This window comes from Astyanax mexicanus, chromosome 14, assembly GCF_023375975.1.
Source record: "Astyanax mexicanus isolate ESR-SI-001 chromosome 14, AstMex3_surface, whole genome shotgun sequence".
NCBI lineage: Eukaryota > Metazoa > Chordata > Actinopteri > Characiformes > Acestrorhamphidae > Astyanax > Astyanax mexicanus.
In genome coordinates this window covers 19,445,533-19,463,712 of record NC_064421.1, presented here as the reverse complement: position 1 = coordinate 19,463,712, position 18,180 = coordinate 19,445,533, and the positions used below count along the sequence as shown (strand labels likewise).

The following is an 18,180-nucleotide window of genomic DNA, read 5'->3' as shown; positions in this document are numbered from 1 at the left end:
AGTATTCTGTTGTATTCTGCTTAGAGCTGCAGAGTGAGGGTACAGTACTGTATTGTGCCGCTCTAAGCAGTATGTTGAGGTAGTATTTTAATATTAGAGTGTTTTAATAGTAAAAAAAAAATATATATATATATATATTTGTGACTTTCCCCCAAATTTTCTGTGTGTCTGTGTGTCTTACTGTCACTTTGGTGCAGTGAATATATCAGTGTGTGTGTTTAATGTGGTGCAACAGTATCTTAATAATTCATCTGCTTAGTAGCGCTGAACAAGGGTGCCTCTAACCACTGCCCCTTCTATCACTCTCTCTCACACACTCACAGTTAAATTTGAATGATGTGCCTCTGTGAGGTATCTATCTACCCAAACACGCAGTGCAAAAAGCTGCAATACCATTGTAAATAACAGCAAACTTAAACTACATTTCCGGCATGAAGCAAAAGAGTGAGATCTTCCTGCCGCAGACTGTACACTGATCACATGACATAGCAGGGCTGGAGGCAGAGCGAGGTACAGTGAGGTTCACAGTAAACACACACAACAATGTGTGCTGCCTATTTAATAAAAAAAAAATATTTGAGTAGATTAAACTCATTTAGGAGCTTTATTTACTGTGTTTCATATTAATATTGGAATATTCAAGAGCATTATTGCACATCCCTAACCTGTACTGATGCGTTTATATCTGGACTATATACTCTGGTGTAGGGGTGTGCCATATCGTATCATATGCAATAATATCGCCAACATTTTGGAATATAGTGTACGATATTATACCCTGACATATCCTGCCATATCACCCACCCCTAATGATCACATCAGGGTACAACTTTTTTACTGTTTTTAGCAAAAGAAAAATTCACACTGTTCTTATTTACCATTATATATCTACTAGAGACAGATTATCTGTCCAGTATCATTTATTTTACTTCAATCCTGGATAAATGGAAATATTTGAAGTGCATTATTAGAATTATGACATTTTGGATCATTGACTTCTGTTACAATCTCATATCGTATGCAATAATAAAAATGTATTTAAATTTTGTTGCAGTAGTGTATTCTTGAATTTATTTTTTTATTTAAAGTTTTTGTCATTTTGCCAGTATCGTGAATATCATGATATTATTTTAGGACCATATCGCCCACCCCTACTCTGGTGTATAAAAACAAGTGATGTGCCTGCTTTGTAGGTCTGTGTGAAAGCAAGCCAATCACATTCTCAGCCTTCTGCTCTCGTCACACACATTCACGGTGTATCAAGTAATGTTAGCTACCCAACCCAACAGCTGCTCCCTCTTAGTTTGAAGTCTGCACTTTAGAATTTTGGGCCTTTTATTTTTTATGTCATATTTGATAAAGATTTATGTTTGATATGACGTTGAATTTAAAGTTGTAAAGCGTTCATATTTTTGTAGTGTCTGTTTTTAAAAGAAGCCTGTATTAAAGTGGTCAGCAGTTCAGCCAGGGTAGAAATAACCATGAAGTGCAAGCAGCAGGCGTGCGGGTGTTAGATTTACGGCGGGTGGCGGGGTGGTGGTCACCCGAGGGCCTGGCGGACTGGGGGCTGAGGGTAGGCACCGTGTTATTGTAATGGACTCTCGCATGGGAGGATTTACCTGTAAATGTCAGTCACCCTGCTCCTCTAGATGACATCGATAAAAGCCGGCGTAAATCAGGCCGCCCGGCTCCTCCACCCAATCCAGCAGTCAATATAGCAGGCCAATAAACATGCCTGCGGCTTCAGCCAGTGTTCTACCCCTCTTCAGCATGACCACTCTTATTAAGCCACCGCTTAGGAGCAGGACCTACAGAGCTAACATCCTGTCTGACTCCAGCAGGACCTTGGCCTGCCTTTTTCAGGCATGTGTCCTTAACTAGGGATAGATCTCTTTTTGCCACTTGTACATGTTTGGCTGTTTTAAATTTTAACATACGACCACCTCCTTATTTATTCTATCAGCTCCACTGGGCATAATGGAGCACTTTCTAATTCTATAATTACATACGGTTGCCTTTCTCTTCCCTTTACCCTGTTCTTCAGTGGTCAGGACCCCACAGGATAGACCACCACAGAGCAGCTATTATTATTTGTGTGGTGGGTCATTCTCAGCACAGCAGTAACTCTGTTGTGGACCTGCTCCACTAACTTTGAAAAAAAAAACATATCTCAGTACAGAAAGTTATAATATATCTGTTTATATCATCTCTTTAGCAGTGCAGTGGGATGCGGTTGGATCAGACATCCGTAATATCCTCAATATTGCCCTAATAGGTCTCAAGCAGGTCTGTATGTTAAATCGTAGTTTTATCATATTGTGATATTGTGATATTAGTTTAAACATATTGAAAGAGCTGCAATAGTAATAGTAATAGACTAGCAAATTCAAATTGTCTTATCTGCTGCAGATTGTAATAACTGGACATAACTAAGCTGGAAGCAGAGTGAGGTAGAGGTCTACAGTGAACCTCACACCAAACTACTTCTTTTTCTGGGAAGAATATGTGCAGCCAAGCCAAGTGCTAAAAAAAGAAAAGTTGCACTAATTTAGGATCCTAATTTAATAGGTTTTGTATTGATATTGGGATATCTAACAGTGTTATTGCACTTCGCGTATTTTACTCATATTGTACATTGCTAGTCTGAGGTCCTGTCTGTACCTGTTGCCTAAGGTATCATCATTCTTCTGTAGTTGGTCTCTCTGGATGGGTCTGTTCACACAGTGCTGATTCAGCAGCATTGCTTATTTTTATAACTCATATCAAACCAGTTTTACTGCACTGGAAGATTTTTATTTTTAGTTTTTCTCTTGCTCCTGATTGATGCTTTTATTTGTGAAGAAGAGTGAGACTTTGCTTGGCCTTTCGCTCACTGTGACTCAGTGAAGGCCTAACGGTGCTGTGATCCAGCCCCAGTGAGCTCACTAAGCTTTTGTTAGAGTGTGTGCCGAATGCTGTTAGAATAGCAGAGATGGAGAACATCTACTCCCATCTCCCCTGCAGACCTCATTCGCTCTCTCTCTTCTTCTTTTTTTTTCCTTTCATTCGCTTGCCCCCTTTCTCCCAGCTCTGTGGAGCGGGCCGCTCTGCTCAGAAACACATCCATCCTGTCGGATAACCATCCTCTAACGCTTATTAGTGAGCTGGTGAGCAGCGGTGTGAATGTGCCTGTGTGTGTGTATGCTCTGTTCCCAGAGATGAGTGTGGATGTGTGTGTGTGTGTGTGTGCTGGGATGGCAGTGCAGTGGGCCTCACAGGCCCCCAGCCCAGCCTCAAGAACTCAGCCTCCGACTCAGTCCGCATTCAGAGCTTGTTGGGCTGGCTGTTGGAACAGCGCTGGGGTCAGCAGGCCTGTTTGTATGAGCAGGCAGAGCGGGCGGAGCAGGCCTTGCTGACACGTTTTCAATCACAGCACTCGATTCCCTGGAAATCGCAGGAAAGGCCACATCGGAGCGTTTTATGGAGTACAATGTGCCAGGCGCGGATTAGTTTCCCCAACATGTGCGGGGGAAAAAAAGGGTATGATTTCAAAAGAATGCCTGCTACAGGGGTAATGTAGTCGGCTTTGAAAAATGGACCAAATCTTTCGCTGCTGTCTGCAATATACAGTGCCTTTTACAGCCTTGCAACAAAAGCAAAATAAGCCCATATAGGCATGTAGAGGTTTATGTGTGTGTTTATGTGTGTGTGTGTGTGTGTGTGTGTGTGTGTGTGTGTGTGTCAACATATGCATGCATGTGTGGAGGAGTGAGTGTGTGTGTAGGCCGTTTAATTCAGGCTAGACGAGAAAGCCTGTAACAATGACGACAGTTGCAAAAGTCATGGGACAGGATCCAATTATTTCCTGAAGAATGCTGCACTGACCTGCAGGATATGTGTGTGGGGCCTCCTCTCTGGTCTAAATCATTATCACCTAAGGGTGTAACAAAGCATTGTCGCATGATGCATTGCGATAGAAAATTTAGACAATGTGCATTGTGGGAATGTACAATTCCATGTTCTGTTTATGAAATATTATGCAGTTGCGTTGTTTGAACACCAGAGTTCACAATACTGCTAGTGCAGTTCAAAGAATCAGTGGGCGTAAGCAAAGGGCAGAGGATATGTCAGCCATTTTTGACTGTAGCCAATCAACCAAGCACTTCTTTCTGCTATGTGAGGGGATGAGGAGGCTTTTGGGACTCCAGGCTTTGACTCACCTGCCCTCACAAGCCAATAGAAATGACAGATTTCCAATAATGTAGTGGAGTTAAAATAAGATATTAAAATTTTAAATGCAGTCAAATTAAAGTAAAAAAAAACTTTATTAAAGACATACAAAACCTGTTTAAATAGAATAATGAATTATATTTATTTTGTTACTCTCTGCTTATACATAATTTGCATTGCCTGTCTGTGAGTGTTCAACCTCCCTCACAAGATAATACCTCAACAAGGTCCCCTGAAGCAACACATCATGATGAGTTTACATGCTGCTATAGTGTTGGTGTATTAATGGTGCTAAATGACGTACATGGCGGTGCTCAAAGTTTGTTATCTGATCAGCATTTATCTGCACTCAATTCTGTTCAACTTTCCTTCTCAACACATCAGCTTCCTGCAAACAGCATCTGCTGTTTCAAACCACCCAATGACGTTCTCTTAACCAGTGAAAACTCTTCAGTGTGTGAGAGTGGCGACTAAATACATGTAACAAAAGCATTAGAAAGAGTTGAGATTAAAACAGGCTCAATAATTACACTGCTGCTATCAGCTCCACAGCAACACAACAAAAAAGGGTCCGGGCTGATAATCATATATTTATGCATATAATAGAACATCTAAATATCTACAGTATTGCAGTTAAAGCACAGATTAGGAATAAAATCCTATGATGGATGTAGGTTCATTCTGAATGCCTACACTGCAGAACTTGCCATAAGTGCATACTTTGTGCATAAGAAAACCAAACATACATTTTGAGTTTTGCATTTTGAGCTCTTTTATAGTATCATTTTACTGTTATTAAAGTGGGAACATTTTTTTTGGTGTAAATATTGGTTTTGTATTCAACACACACATAAAAACACAGAAAATAACAAAATTGGCCATTCAATAATTTAATTTCATTTAGTTTCAGCAGTTCTCACTCACCCTGTTATTAACTATTAAAAATCAATAGATCATCTTCAATTTCTCATTGTATCACACATACTGTAATTCATAATTATCTCACTCTTTCCTCCAAGCCATAATTTCATATTCTTCTAGACCTGATCTATTCAGAGTTTTTCCATTTATTGTTACATATCTTGTGGAAATTGAGTTTATTTTTTAGCATGTGCACTATATGTACACCAAAGATTGTGGACACCACTGTTAATGAATGCATTCTGCTACTTAAGGTTTTACCCATTGCTAAAACAGATGTCAAAGAATACATGCACAACATGTCTGGTCCCTGTTAAGAGGTATTCCCAGTAGAATACATATTTGCATCACTTGGGGATGAGGTGGGGAGGTGATCATCCAGTTATATCCTCACAGCAATTCTCCAAAATATTGTAGAAAGACTTCCCTGGAAGGTATATACAGTTACCTCAACAAAAGTAGGAGACTCTATTGAATGAGGAGGTTTCCCAATACTTTTGTCCATATAGTGTATGTACTATACCTACAGTATATTAAAGGAGTTGTCCAGAAATGTGTTGCGTAAGAAGAATATGGACAGTTCATGTATTATTAAAGGTATATTTTAAGTGATTATCTTTATCGTTCTTTATTGTGTACACACACTTATACACACACACACACACACACACAGAGAAACACATTAACTTGATTATTGTAGTCTTTTAGGACAAGCATTTCATCACCATCTCCATCTCCATGAGTGTGTATTGCAATATTTGATGAATAATAAGATGTAATGGTTTGTGATGTGCTGAATATTGAATATTGTGTGCTTGTGTGAAGTTTGGGAAGGGTCTTGGCCGGCTCTCCGTTGCAGTATAACGTTTAAGAGCTTTTCCACATTTCTCCACAGCGACCCTTACTGGGAGAGGCCAGCTAATGCCAGCTCCTGTTCAGCCACTAGGCCCAAGACACTTCACCTTGGAGGGCAACAACATACCTCATCACCATGGTAACTCCTCCCCTTCTCCCCCTCTCACTGTCCTGCCCTCTGGTCAACCAGAGCCAATACAGAGCTCAGCTGTGACGACCAGCACGGCTAGTCTGACGTGAGCTTTGTTTCTTAGCACTGACCACACACACACACACATACATTTACAGACAGCCACTCTATATATAAGTGATTCCATATTGATAACTGGGAGATTAGTGTAGATTAAAATGTGTATTAGAAACTGTAATCTGATGCTGCTCTTAGGCTCTTTTCATTTAGTTCAGTGTAAAAAATAATGAACAAAATAATGAAATATCTTATTTTTCACTTAGTCATTCAGTGCATTTCACAAATGCCCATCTGTCCCAACTTAATTCAGTGTAATTTTTTTAATCAGTTTGTTTACTTAAGAATATGAGCCATGTTCTGACATACAGGACCACAGACAGATTTCCTCATTACTCAGTCCAGAGCAATACAACATGCAGCATGAGAGTAATTTTCATTTTAGTGGACTGAATTGGCATAAATCTGAGAGGCAGAACTGCAACAGTGGCATTTTTAAACCAGAGTGACTAATTCTCCTCACATTTCACAAGGACATAGTTAATTGATCAAAAACAAGTATTATTGCTTCTGAGCAACAGCAGTTCAAATGACTTATTTCATGCCAAGAGAAATCCAATATGTAATAGGCTTATTAAGGCTAGCCTTATTGCTTGGAGAGCTGATAAACGATGGCCCCTCCGCAGCACGAGGCAGCCCTTTATGGTCTTAGAACCTACTCGCCAATCTCAAACTCATAATTATTATTGCAAGGCATTGTGGGAAGCGGAGTCCTGACACGTTCTGCTCTAAGAGATGCTCTAAAGCTTTCACAGGCCATGTTTCATTTATGGCCTGCTTCATGTTTCCAGTGCTTGTGCAGTACAGTAGTATGAAAGAGATTTTGGAATATATGCAGTGCAGCTAATACCCCGGTGCCGGTTGATGGATTGGTGAGGAATGAAAGCACAGGGGCGATGGGATTACTGTCACACTGACTAAAGAGGATTTATTTATCACTTTCACAAAAAGCCTCCTCTAATAGCTCATCATGTGGGGTATTTAGTACTATTAGTACTACCACCCTCCGCTCCTGATACACTAAATGCCACAATGCATAACAGAGGATCTGCCTGTACTGTCAACAGTGCCTAACCTATTCTATCATCTCTCTCTCTTCTCTTTCTCTGATCTACTCTCTCCCTTCCTCTCTCGCTCTCTCTCTCTCTCCAACCAGTTCACGCTTTAACGCTTTAGGTGTGGCGTAATGCCACTAAACAGATTTTCACCTTTTATCCCTCTCTGAAAGCATTCCAGGTAACAAAAGCACAATGCAAACACTGCCAAGCCAGCATTCATCATGCTGGCATCAACGTCCTTCATTGTCCATTCAAAGGAACATGAGAGACTCTTAAAACGCAAACTAAAACATTCACCAGTATATAGTTCTTAATTAAATATAGATTAAAGTGAATGGATTTGGTTACATTTATCTGTCCGGAAAAATAGCTATTTTTTATGCAGTATTGCATATATCCTAGCAATATTGTTAATATTCTGTACCTTATATGAATAATACAGTGACATGACAAAAGTCATGGGATAGTAGTATGTAAACTGATTATATAGTGTAACCTCAGTGGACAGCTTGTTCTTATCTTGTAAATTCAAACAAGGCCTGAAATTGGCTGTTGTTCAGTCATTTAGTATTCCTCGATTCACAGTGTTACTTATGTACTGAGAATATGTCATATACAGCATTACCACTCACAATGAGTCGTGGCAAAAGTCACAATGGGACACAATACTAATTTTAGTCAGTATAGGTTTGTATAAGATAGCATTGTGTAAGAAATGCACAGTATTGTCTGTATATTGTTGAGCTTTGAAATATTTACACACACAGGTCTTACAAATGAGCCAGATTTAAAAGCTGTGCTTTGAACATCCTGACTAGTCTTACATGACAAGCATCCAGTGGGTGCATTAAGGAGTCATGGCATTTATGTTATCCAATCCATGTGCCTATAATCAGGCAGATTAAGAATAAAATATAGTTTAATATATGTATCTCTTTAATGAGCAATAATAATATCTCATTATTTAAAATGAAAAAATAAAAAATAAGGGACCACTTCAGTTTCTGAATCAGTTTGTCTGATTTTGCTATTTATAGGTATATGATTGTGTGAAATGAACATTGTTGTTTTGTTTTATAAAATACCGACAACATTTCTCCCAAATTCCAAATAAAATTTTATTATTAAGAGCATTTATTTGTTATGTAGAGCATTTATTTGCAGAAAATGAGAAATGGCTGAATTAACAAATATGCAAATAAAACCAATCATATTCATACATTTTTAAGAGTTCAAAAATCAGTATTTGGTGGAATAACCCTGTTTTTTTTTTTTTTAATCACAGTTTTAATGCATCTTTGCATGTTCTTCGCCCCCAGTCTTACACACTGCTTTTGGATAACTTTATGCCACTCCTGGTGCAAACATTCAAGCAGTTCAGCTTGGTTTGATGACTTGTTATAATCTTTTTTCCTCTTGATTATATTTCAGAGGATTTTAAATTTGGTAAAATCAGAGAAACTCATCATTTTTAACTGGTCTCATTTTTTCCAGAGCTGTATGTATCTCTTTAATAGGAAATAACAATATCTCATTATTTAAAATATTAGTAAATGGGTCAGATTGTGTATATTATATGTGGTGAAATCTGTTGTGTAGTATTGTATCTGTACTGTGCAGTGCTTCACTGTATCAGACAGTACTGTCCTTGTCCCTTGAGGCGGAGAGCATACACAGCCCCGCTGTCAGTCTGGGGAAGCGAATGTGGGCCGACCGGTGTGCTGCGGTGTCCCGCTCTGATGAGAGAGGGGCTGAATTCCAGCAGGGTTATTTAGTTTAAGTGCTGTTTGAGCAGGCTGCGCGGGGCAGGCTGAAATGGAGATAAATGGCCGTGTGGAGAGGGCTGTGGAGGGACGGCCACCTCTCCTGCAGCGAGGGGCCAGCGTGAGGCCTCAGCGGGGCTGAGGGGCAGCCGCACACCTGTCTCTCCTCGTTACTGAGCCCAGCGCTCTCCCTCACACACTTATACACACACACACCGGTCCAGCCCTTTCAGGCCTGATGGGACCTCTGGCCCGACACACGGTCAGACACGCACTAGGATTAAGCCGTCTGCCTCTATCAAACACACACAGACACACACATTATACATATGCTTTGTTTCACTCCTTTTTCTCTCTGTCTGTCTTTCCTCCCTGCTTTCTGTGTTAGCTGATCACAATAAACAGTGATGTATTGCACCAATGCAGCAAGACAGCAGTAATTTAACAGTAACTGTAAATGTTATATTTACATTCCTTTCTTGTTCTATATCAGTAGCTTCACATGTGCAGTTCTATATATACAGTTTTCTCTTTTTTTGCATAGGCTGTAATAAGATATTGAGACAGTATCATGATATTAGATAGAGAGATAGAAAGAGCTCAGAGTTACAGCCGGTATAAACGAGAGTTCAGTTTTCAAAAAAAAAAAAAGAAAGACATTAAAGACATGAAATGAAGACATTAGAGCCACCTCCTTGTGAAGAAAAACATCGTTTTTTTCATGTGTGGCTGTCTTAAATCATTTTTATGTAATTAAAGGGACAACATTTAGACAAATATTTAGACAAAATGTGTTTTACATATGAATATGCATTTATTTATTTAATTTTAAAACACAATATAGCCTTGCTTTAAGTATCTCAGTATACCGCAGTATATTGTATCTTAACACATGTATCATGATACACGTTGTATAAACAGTTTTTTGCAGATACACTGCCTTTGTTTAGCTGCTACAAATATGGTCGAAAACGTGTAAAAATGGTATTGATGTTACAAAATCAAATTCTTTTTAATTTGTAACATCAACAGCATGTTTTTAAATTCATAATGGCTGCCTCACGTATCCTGTGTTCGTTTGGTGTAATGGTTGTGCACGTCTTTCTGAAATTAACGTGATGTGTATGCAAGGTGCAGTACACTAAAAAAAAGGTTAGGGGCAGCAGCATCAAATTGATGTAAAGTTTTGAGTAGTAGCTGTATAATGTGTGCTTGCCGCTGCATAGCAATAAATTTGTTCATCAGAATAGTTGTCAGGAGATCAGCATCGTTTTAAAAGTCGAGGAGGCGTGAACATTCAAATGGAAACAAGTTTGCAGTCCGCTACATCTGCAAAAAAGGCGGGAAATGCCTAAGAAACACGTGTAGCACACAGGCAAGTATGTAAACAGATGCAACATATGTAAAAGGATCTGTTCGTATCAGTAAGCTACACTGTATGTTGTACTGAATATTACCATGCTTTTGTTGTTATAGCTAAGGGTTATCACATACTGGCTAAAGAGAAACAAATCAGTTTGTAATTGCTTCACAGTTCTCTATCTGATTAGGGCTGCTGTAGTTCAGCACTAGCCTCTTCTTCAGGTTCTCTTTCTTCTTCTAGTGTTTTTCTGTTATGACAAGGCTAAACCAGCGGATAAAGGAATTGTGCCTCCGCTCTTTATAAAAGTATATCTCTATCTTACACCAACGGCTGAATGCTTGTGTTGTAGTGAAAAAAGAAGCGGCCTATTAGAGAAAGAGAGAGAAAAAGGGACTGAAGGGGAATGAGAGAGAGAGAGAGAGAAAGAGAGAGAAAGAGAGAGAGAGAGGCAGGCCTGAAGACTTTGGTTTAATATAGTGTGTGGCAGGTGGCCTGCTTTGCCTGAGGAGGCTCTTTAGGGCATGACAGCTCAGAAAACGCATAAATCCTCCCCTCTCTCTTATCTCCATCCACATTTAGTTGCCATGGGGATTTTATTTATGCAGCTGCAAACTTCCATACTTCAGGTTAGACGCCAGCATTTCAGCCGTCGCCTCGCTGTCGCTCAGAAGAGCAGGAGCTGCAGCTCACACAGGAGAGCATGCTTCATCCCCCACTCTCTCTCTCTCACACATACGCACACACACTCTCATGCAGAGAGAGTGAGAGAGGGAAGGAGAGGGAAAGAGAGGGCCTGATGTAATAGCATGAAAGGAAAACTGTTTGTGTTTACAGTGACTGGACATAGATATTGAGCGGTCAGTGCAGGTACTGGTCTGATGAACAGTAGGACTGAATTGTTCTGTTTAGAGCTGCACCAAGATACAAAACGCAGCTGAGGCAGAGGAAAAAAGAGGAGCAGGAGGAGGAACAGAGAAAGAGTGGGGGAGAAACTAATCAACAGAAAGCGGCAGCTGGATTGTAGTGTGTGTGTGTGTGTGTGTGTGTGTGTGGTAAGAACGATGAAATGCAGTGATGCTCTTATAAATTTCACTTACACTTAACTAATATACTTTCATGCTGTTAAACAAGGTAAAGTCTGTTTTGCGTAAATCAACTCTCGCTGGCACTATTTAAGAGCTACAAAATGTTAGTTAAGTTTAGTTAAGGCCTCAAATATTGCAGAGTAATGAAGTATTGAGAAACAATGAATTACAGTTTTCATTGTGTGTAGATTTGGTACACGCTAGGGCTACAACTAATGTCTATTTCAGTAGGTGACTAATCTGTCTATTATTTGTTTGATTAGTTGATTAGCCACGATTATTTTTTTGTCATGCCCTTCTTTTGTACTTTCTACTGGTGAGGACAGCTAAACTTTTAGGCCCCAAGACCAATTTTGCAGTACATTTAATTTTTTTATTTTTTTATTTTTTCAAATTCTGTAGTTACTATAAAATATAACTTCATTTTAATGCAGTGGACAGAGTGCAGTATCTCTCTAGCACTAAGCCAACTAACGTCAACGCCGATTAATCGCCGCAGCTCTAGTACACACAATATTATCCAAATCATATTCATATCGCCATATGTATTTACAAAAAAAATACTTCAACAGTTCTTTTCTAAATGTTTTTTGTGCCTTTATTAGAGCCAGCATTCAGGCTCACTTACACTGACATGTTAAAAGTCATGGGAAAGGAACGACTATTGGGTCCCATCTAGCCAGTCAACTCTAGCCAGTCACAATTCTCTGCTGGTCACAGTAATTACTAACCACTGCACTGTCCACTGTGGGTGGTAGTGCATTGTATGCTGTATTCCTGGTACACAAGTGACACTGTGGATTGGGGGATGTTAAATGCCACACTCACAAGATAAGAACGCACAACTGATCAGTTTGCATACAGCTATCCCATGACTTTAAATGTTTGTCCATTTTAAATATTGCAATTGTCACTGCTCACATACTTCTATGTATTACATGTTAAGCAATACATCAACTAGAGGGCCATTCAGAGCTGAACATTTCTAAAAATAACATACATGATGGTGCTGGAGGAAGTTGTGATAATGTATTTACTATAAACATATATAGACACATAAGACACAATGCTGCAAATGGCTGTAAACTGTGAAAAGAAAGTAGCACTACAAATTTCTTTTTTTGCAGACAAAGGGTCTTATCTTTATCTGTATTTAATGTTGAACATAAATGAGCCTTTAGAGGGTCCGGAAGGAGAGCAGGAACAGACCTTTCTATTCCCTCAACTTTCACGGGTGAGGTGCCTTGAGCAAGCCCCAATAGTTCCTCCAATTGCTCCCTGGGTGCTGAGGCGATGGGGAAGTCTAAATCTATTGTACTGCTGTGCAGTGGCTGTAAAGTGTGTTTTAATGCTAATTCCAGATAATTAATGAATGAATTAATTCGTTCTAGTGTACTTAAAAAATACCAGCATCAACCAGAATTCCTGTATCAGTGCATTCATGTGATTCAGACGTGGAGCACATCTTACCCTTGACTATAACCCACAGAATCACTAGCTGATGTTTAGCAGGCTAAAAATTTTCCACAGATTGGCATTATTAGTACTCGTATATCCTTTGGTGCTTAATATCAGTGATATGGAGAGCAATTCTGTTGGAAGGCGAGATTCTAAGCTTTCACTCAGTACTATAGCTGTGCTTGTATGTAATAGAGAATAGAGAAAACAAAAATAATAATCCTTGACTTCATTTACACCTGGTAAATTAATCTGGATTATATTCTGATAAGATTTTAGCCACATGCTAAAATACTCATAGTAGTCAAATGCTTCTCTAATCCTTAGTTAGTCAGATTGAAATGTGATTCACATGTTTACCCATGTTGCTTTGCAGTTATTACTGTCATTTAGTTTGTACTGGAAGGAGGTTTGGTTGTGGAGGGTGTGTTTATACTGCTATAACATGTCTTAAATTCATTTCAGACCCCCTCCTGAAGTAGTTTAAGTGAATAGATTTGTGTCTGTGTGTATGTGTTTTTGGTGCATGATGCTTGAAATGACCAGGTATAAGTGAAGTCCTTGTTTTATCATTGGCAAGAACTGTGATATTTAAGGGATAATAAATGCAGCACTATTTATGAATACTTTACTATAAGCATGAAATTTCTTTTTATCATTTACTCTGCACCTAAATCTCTCTCTCTCTCTCTCTCTCTCTCTCTGTATAAAAAAAAAACTTGGACTAGAATACTCCTGTATTAGCTCTGTAAAATGAAGTATTGCGCAGACTTTTTAAAATGTATTTTAGAGGGAGAGTGTGGTCTTTGGTTTGGACTGGGTGATGGTGGTGGTCGAGGCTTTACAGGGTGCTTTATAACCCTCCCCGCTGCGTGATGGACTCATTGCACTTAACCTCAGCCGGAGCAGCAGGATTGCTTTAACCAAATGAGCGGGGCACAATGAGATGGCGCCGCTAAGCACGTACTCACGCACCCAGCTAACATGCTAATGGCCTGAATATGGAGCACATTAGCACAAAATGTCAGCGACTATGAAGCAGGTTGTTAAGTTTGTATTGATTTGTGATGAGTGTATTATGATGACTAGCTGTGTTAGCTTGCAGCTCACCTAGCAGTGAACGCGCAGAGTGTGTCTGTGCAGAGAGTCTCTCAGATTAGATTTTTTTTTTCTTCTCTGTTTCTTTTTTCTTCTTCTAAGGGGGTGGGAGTGATGTGTGCGTGCGTGTTCTTAGTGATATGTTTTGAACATTGTATGAGCTTACTCTTGGTATATATGACTTTGTTGCAAGTTTCTCTCTTTGATGTTTTCTCTTTTTCTGACCTACTTTCTCTCTCTCCCAGAATGGCGAGCTATATGAATTCTGTTCTGTTTTTTATCTCTATATTTTTTTTGGTAAAGGTGCCTAGCATTCAATTATTTAACTGCTTTCTTTTCATTTTTTTCATCTACCTGTTTCTTTTGTCTGTGCGTGTGTAAATTATGAATGGTATAGATTTCCTGGAGAGCAGAGGATGGGTGGTGGTGGTGGTAGAGTTGGAGGTAGTCAGGGTAGGGGTCTTGCCGTCTTGGTGCTGTTGGGTGTGTGTGTGCTGGAACAGCAGGGCTGGGTGCTCACACTCTGACCCTGTCTGCCTCCTGTCTGTGGGACAGGCCCGCTCTTCATCCCCCCTGCTTTCCACCGCCAGTCTCGAGATGCCGGTGACAGCTTTTGAAGTGCAGGTCGCCCACTGATGCAGGCGTTGGACGGGCGGCGGGAGACGGGTTTTGATCCCACCCACGCCCTCCCCCAGTCGCCGCCTCACACCCCTTCGCCATCTCAATATCACGGCCCAGTGACACAGAGAACAGCCGCCGGAGCCTAGGATCTCTCAATCGCTAAACCCTCCGCCTGGCAGGTTGCGGCGCACAGCGGCGCTAACAGCTCTGCCTCGCACGCCGACTTGGTTGGTTGATGGCGTTGGGCTCGACTGCCAATTAATGTTTAGGAGCGTATTCGCACTGCTTTAATTCCACATATTAAATAACATCAGCACTGAGGCAAAAAGAAATCTCTAGTTGCGTACATGCTGGCTTTATTTGTTTCTTTTCTCACGTTTTTGACTGAGCTGTTCAGTCATACACAAATTCTAGTTTGTTTAGCTCCCTTTCTGTGGCACGCCAAGCATAAATCAATTGGATCCACAGTGCATATTCTGTATGAGATGGGGGAATGTGTAGTTAGCTAGAAAGAAAACACAGCACAGAGAGAGAGAGAGAGAGAGAGAGAGAGCAGTTATCACCATAAGCAGAGTCTCCAGACCTGCTGTGCACAGTCTTCCCCTCTGAGCAGTAGCAATAAATAGATACACACCAAAAATACACACAAACCAGCATTTCAGAACTTATTTCTGTACTTGTTCAGTAATCTTCATAAGGAAAATTGCTTTCTTACCCAACGTTTGAGATTGTCTTCTGTAGAGATGGAGAAACGCATCAGCTCTGTATTTCCAAATTATGTAATCAGACAATATTTCTCCAAGAAGCAGATTCTGACCGCAGATGCAATCCTATTTGCCAGTTAAGGATTACACTGGCTCTGTGCGAAGCTCATTGTAGGGGCTTGTCAGTCACAGAACTCTGAAGTGCCTTGTTCGACCACTATATGTACAGTAACTATGGAATTGACACAAGGCTGACGAATCTCATTAGAACCAGCAAAGCAGCATTGTAGTTCATTCTGTGTGTGCTGGCTCAACTCTGTCAGTTTGAGTTTTTACCATATCTGACTTAAACCAATTATTTATAGAATGTGTAAAACTAACATGCCATATCGAGGAAGCAGAGTAAATATGTTTAATGCCACTAACTGGAAATCCCTTTCAAGAGTGCATCAGAGCTAAAACACCACTAACATCACAAACACAAAACAGCAAGGATAATACATTTAACCACATCTTTAAGTGCAGCAACAGTAGTCGGAATGCTCTTAAAGGGCCAGAATCCATACTTTCATACTTAGACTTTCTCCGCTTGTGCTTGTGCTTGTGCTTGTCTTCAACAACGTTCTAAATGAGTTTGATTCCAAAAATTAAAGTGCATTTTATCTTTAGAAGCAATGCACACAATATTGCAGAAGACTTGCATGATGATGCATTATCAAGTTGCCTAGAAAGGTGAATGTGGCTTCCAGCTCCACACTTGATCTGTACTGTTGGTCAACCCATCATTCTGAAAAACGATCTGACATCGGTCATGGTTCCAGAAACACTAATCAATCTTTGGCTTCTGATAGTTTTCTGAATGCAGTTGAGACTTTAATGTTGTGTTATTTAACCAAAACTTAAATGATCATGCGTGACGTTTTTAATAGCACATTTATTCTAACTTGTTCCCACCACACACATAACGTGCAGGACTGCCAGTACCCCCCCAAAAATCAATTAATGGAAGGTAAACTATTTGTCCTTCCATGTTCATGACACATATTACTGTATATTATTAATTTCTCTCTGTCCAGCGTGAGGGAGCCAGGGAAAACTTTTAATTTAATGTTTTTGAAAAATTAAGATCAAAGTCAAATTAAGTTCATCCAGGTCCATGTAATCTGTAATTCGTAAGCCTGGAGCAACAACATTCTTTGAGTGTGGCATTGCAGCCATCTTTAGATGTGGACGGCAGTAATTACCCAGCTGTTGCTGAGCTGTGATTGACATGTGTATTTGGCACAGTCCATGTGCACTATTCATGAGCTGCATACCAGCCATAATTAATTGATTCATATGCCTGTAAGCTTTTTCTAAAATATTAACAAGATAAGATTAAAAAGGCAGCGAGTCGTCAGAGCTGGGTGGGTTTGACCGTTCTGTTGGCTGGGACTCTATCACCTGAAGGGAAGCGCTCTGCTTCTGAGCTGCCTGTTGTTCTGTGTGATTAAGTCATGGCAGCAGCTCTGGATGCTGTTGCTTATAGCCATTTTATTTACAGAGAGCATTCCCTCAGCTTTTTTTTTCGCCTGTATTTTCCATTAGATTGAATATTGAATATCATTTGGCATGGGTTTGTGTCCATCATTTTTAGCTTGTTTTTCTTTATAAATCATATTTGTTCTTTTTAAGCTCTTTTCAGACAGGTGTTGAGTGAGGAGCAAAAAAAAGTTCTTCTGGAATGGGATGCTACATTTAACCTGATTTTAATTATGCGGAAAGCCTTGCGAAACAAGTACAATGGTCAGTTAAAATACTTGTAATGTACTGATTCAATATACTGGATAAGCATCAGCACCAAAACTGACCATGAAAAGTGTTTGTAAATATTTTAGATCCATGTAATAAGACAATAAGGATCATACAAAATGGGACTGGATGTTGCAACAATACAAACAATAGTGTCTAACTTACGTTTTAATTTATTGTCCTTTGCTATTGTGAACTTAAGTAGATTTTACTTTAGTTCTCAGTTTTCTCTGATATATACAGACATGGAAAAAAATGGAAAAAAGAGACCACTTCAGTTTCTGAATCAATTTCTTAATTACTTTATAGGTAGATGTTTGAGTAAATTGAACATAATTGTTTTATTCTATAAACTACAGACAATATTTCTCCCAAATTCCAAATAGAAATATTGAAAATGAGAAATGGCTGAAATAACATATTCATAAGAGTTCAATATTTGGTGGAATAACCCTGGTTTTTAATCACAGTTTTCATGCACCTTGGCATGTTCTGCTCCACCAGTCTTACACACTGCTTTTGGATAAAAGTTGGATTCCTAATACACTTTATTGTTTATATTTTCCCATTCGTTATCTCCTTATTGTGTAGCAAAATAAAACAATTAATTAAATAAATTAGGAAATGGTAATAAATTAAAGAGAAAAAAACTGTAAGCTGCTAATGTTGTAAGCGAAGGTCATGAGAAAAAATCTAAAATACAGAATGAATGTAGGATATGATTCCCTTATCAGAGAGCCTGTTTTAAGGATCATACCGGTTTTAATACCAAAACCCATATCTAAATCAATAATGAGGGATAAAAAGTTGTAATTCTAATACAGTTTATTACTCACATTTCCCATTTAATATCTCTTCATTAAGTAGCCACATAGGGAAATGAAATGAAGCTAGACTTAACCCTTGCTTCAACACCTGAGCTCCAATATGAGCCTCCACAATCCTGCCAACCTCCAGGTTCCTGTGTCTGTCCTGTCTTAGTATCTCTGTATCTGTAAGAGTGAAGC

At 39.5% G+C, this 18,180-nt stretch overlaps 1 protein-coding gene across 4 annotated transcripts in view; it reads left to right on the top strand.

Moving 5' to 3' along the window:
- LOC103033325 (neuronal PAS domain-containing protein 3) overlaps window positions 1-18,180 on the top strand; it is a 281,074-nt gene that overhangs the window by 56,775 nt on the left and 206,119 nt on the right. For 3 of the 4 annotated variants that reach the window (XM_049463946.1, XM_007253775.4, XM_049463947.1), the window contains exon 2: window positions 6,026-6,124. The exons of the other annotated variant lie outside the window; for it this stretch is intronic. In XM_049463946.1, coding sequence (XP_049319903.1) covers window positions 6,026-6,124 — 99 coding nt within the window. The remainder of the gene's footprint in view (window positions 1-6,025; window positions 6,125-18,180) is intronic. 4 annotated transcript variants of the gene reach the window in all.